We start from the raw sequence: 2,737 nt of genomic DNA, 5'->3' as shown, positions 1-2,737 counted from the left end.
CGTCGTAGGACCCAAGTGGGTACTATTTATGGTAGGGCCTCTTGACCCAGGTAGTGCGAGGGACAAAATGACACGATGCAGGCCTGTGCCTGGTTTGTCTCCATCGACAGTTTTAGTTTTAAGGGTGTGAATGAGTGAGAGAGAGAGAGAATGAAGACGAGGGTGTAAGGACTGTTTTCCGAAAAGGCAGGCCAGTGTGGTTTTAGCAGCGGAAGACTACGGTTGTGGACACCGAAACGTAGAATCATTGCGTGGATCAGTTATCCTTAACATAGTTGTATTTCTTAATAAATAGATTTTAGAAACACATACGGCTTATCGCCAAAAACTTCCAATCCCCACAGATAAATTATCAAAAACACGTTGAATGTACGTCATTGATTCAGTGGACGAATCCCGTGAGGCAGCTACGTATGGAAAAAGGCCACCAGAAAATGTTATACCCGCAAATGTAAATAATTGTGGCGGACTGTTAAACACAATAACGTTAGCCGAGGGATCGCGAATCATGCTGCGACGAAATATATCAGTTTCTGATGGTCTGATAAACGGCGCAATGGGAATAGTAAATAAATTTATATGGCTTCGAAGAGATCAGCTGGAACAGGGAGAATTGCCAGACTCGGTACTGATAAAATTTGACGAGGAATCAACTGGAAATAGATTCAAAGATACCGACGGTTACATTCCAATATCTCCAGTCACAGCAACCTTTCCAGCGACAAGAGGTTATGGAGACGTCGAGCGCAGAATGTTACCACTTATCCTAAGTTGGGCAGTAACGGTGCACAAATTACAAGGAACTACACTAAATAAAGCTGTAATTGATCTCGGCAAAAAGAATTTTGCAAAAGGCCAAATTTACGTCGCTCTTAGTCGTGTCAGACGTATAGACGGTCTAGTTTTATCTGATTTGGCAACAAACAAAGTTCTCAATAAACCGCACGATGAAAAAGCATTCGCAGAAATGTAAAGATTGCGACGATTCCTTTTATTTAGAAACAGTCCAAATCAGCTGCCTGCGACTGATACGTGAAGAAGCATGTCTACTTATGGAATTATTATTAATATTTATTATTATTGGTTATTTAGAATAATAATGAAAAAACCGCAAAGAATGAATGAAATTATTTATTATTTCACACTTTTTATCTCTGTCAGCCGTCACATTCCAAATCGTAATTTATAAATATCTGAAAGCGGCGATCGATAACGGTATCACCACCCTACATTTTCGCAAATAAAATCGTAATTAATAAAGAAATGTAAAATTTTTTTGCACGGGACCATTCCGGGAACATACTCTACAAGATGCAAAAGGTTTCGTTCCGATTGGTCCATCCATCTCGACGTAATCGGTGAACATACATAGAAAAAAAGCGAAAAAAAGGCACATACAGATCGAATTGAGTAACCTCCTCCTTTTTCGAAGTCGGTTAAAAAATTATAACGTGCGTCAGATGCTTCATGCTATTGATGGAGTATTTGGAAATTACACCTTAGCTCGCAATATATATTGTGAATATTTAATCAATACCGGACAAGGAAATCCTAGGAATATGCCAGACAGAAGGGATTTTCAAAGACTGGACCAACGATTTCAAGATTTTGAATTTGCTATTACTCCTGGACATCGGAGGGCAGGCCGACCTCATATTCATTGGAGGAAAGAGGAGTATACAATAATTGCACTTGCTCGTGCTCATCCTCTTTTGGATTTACGCGGCATTGCACGTCGGGTTGGCGTGTCGCACATGACCGTGCTACGCTTAATTCGCAATGAAGGATTACGTCCATACCGTATTCGACGAGCTCAAACTCTTCATCACGGTGATCGCCTTCTACGACACAATTTTTGTCGCTGGATGCTGAAGAAATTAAAACGCAATCCACAGTTTCTTCGAAATGTGATTTTCACAGATGAGAGCAATTTTTCATGATTGGGGATAATATTATCGGCCCTTTTTATCTGCCAAAGTCATTAAATGGAACACATTATCTTCAGTTTCTTCGTTCGCGCTTCATAAATCGATTGAGGCAAATTATACCACAAGACAGGCGTCGCCAAATTTATTTTGTGCATGATGGAGCACCACGACATTATATTAGATCGGTACGTGAATTTTTAACCGAAATGTTTGGAAGTCGATGGATAGGGCGAAGACCTGCACCTCATTTGTGGCCGCCACGTTCGCCAGATCTTACGCCTCTTGACTTCTTTTTCTGGGGAGCAGTGAAGCATATTGTTAACCGGTCAGGACCGCCAATAAGAACTAGGCAGCAATTGAAATCACGAATCGAGGACGCTTTTCACCGTGTGCAGTTTATACCGAACATTTACGAAAAAAAGTAATATATGTAGGGAGATGCCATCTCTGAGCGGCGAGAATTCCGTTGAATGTCACGACGTTAGTAACTGTAACGACGCGACGATTCGATATCTGTTATTATGTTTATCGATTTCGTTATTCATATTTGTAATATGCGATTTCTTTGTCATTCCGGTTCGACGTACGAAAACGAAAAGACGTGTTTGATCTCAGACGGGATAATTTAATTAGTTGTATTTGTAATAATTCAAATTTCGTATTAAAACATTTCGAGTTTACGAACATATTATTCAATTTACGATTTAAATCCTACATATATGTATGCTCGCGGCGCACGGTTTCGATCAGTAATACAGACAAAGCAAATTTGCAAAAATTAACCTCTCAACGTTTCGATCCGGGTTTGG

At 40.1% G+C, this 2,737-nt stretch overlaps 1 protein-coding gene across 1 annotated transcript; it reads left to right on the top strand.

Annotated features, from left to right (window-relative positions):
* The first annotated feature begins 367 nt into the window (after positions 1–367).
* Positions 368–973, top strand: LOC143208170 (ATP-dependent DNA helicase PIF1-like). Its single transcript, XM_076422318.1, has one exon. It carries the CDS (start codon positions 368–370, stop codon positions 971–973), a length of 606 nt encoding a protein of 201 aa, XP_076278433.1.
* Positions 974–2,737: the final 1,764 nt, after the last annotated feature.

Source organism: Lasioglossum baleicum, chromosome 4 (assembly GCF_051020765.1).
Source record: "Lasioglossum baleicum chromosome 4, iyLasBale1, whole genome shotgun sequence".
Classification (NCBI taxonomy): domain Eukaryota; kingdom Metazoa; phylum Arthropoda; class Insecta; order Hymenoptera; family Halictidae; genus Lasioglossum; species Lasioglossum baleicum.
Note: the sequence above shows the minus strand (reverse complement) of the source record. Positions and strands in the feature narration are given on the sequence as shown.

Excerpts from the sequence above, each read along its gene's own strand:
- LOC143208170 (XM_076422318.1), top strand. The coding sequence starts at position 368 with ATGTACGTCATTGATTCAGTGGACGAATCCCGTGAGGCAGCTACGTAT.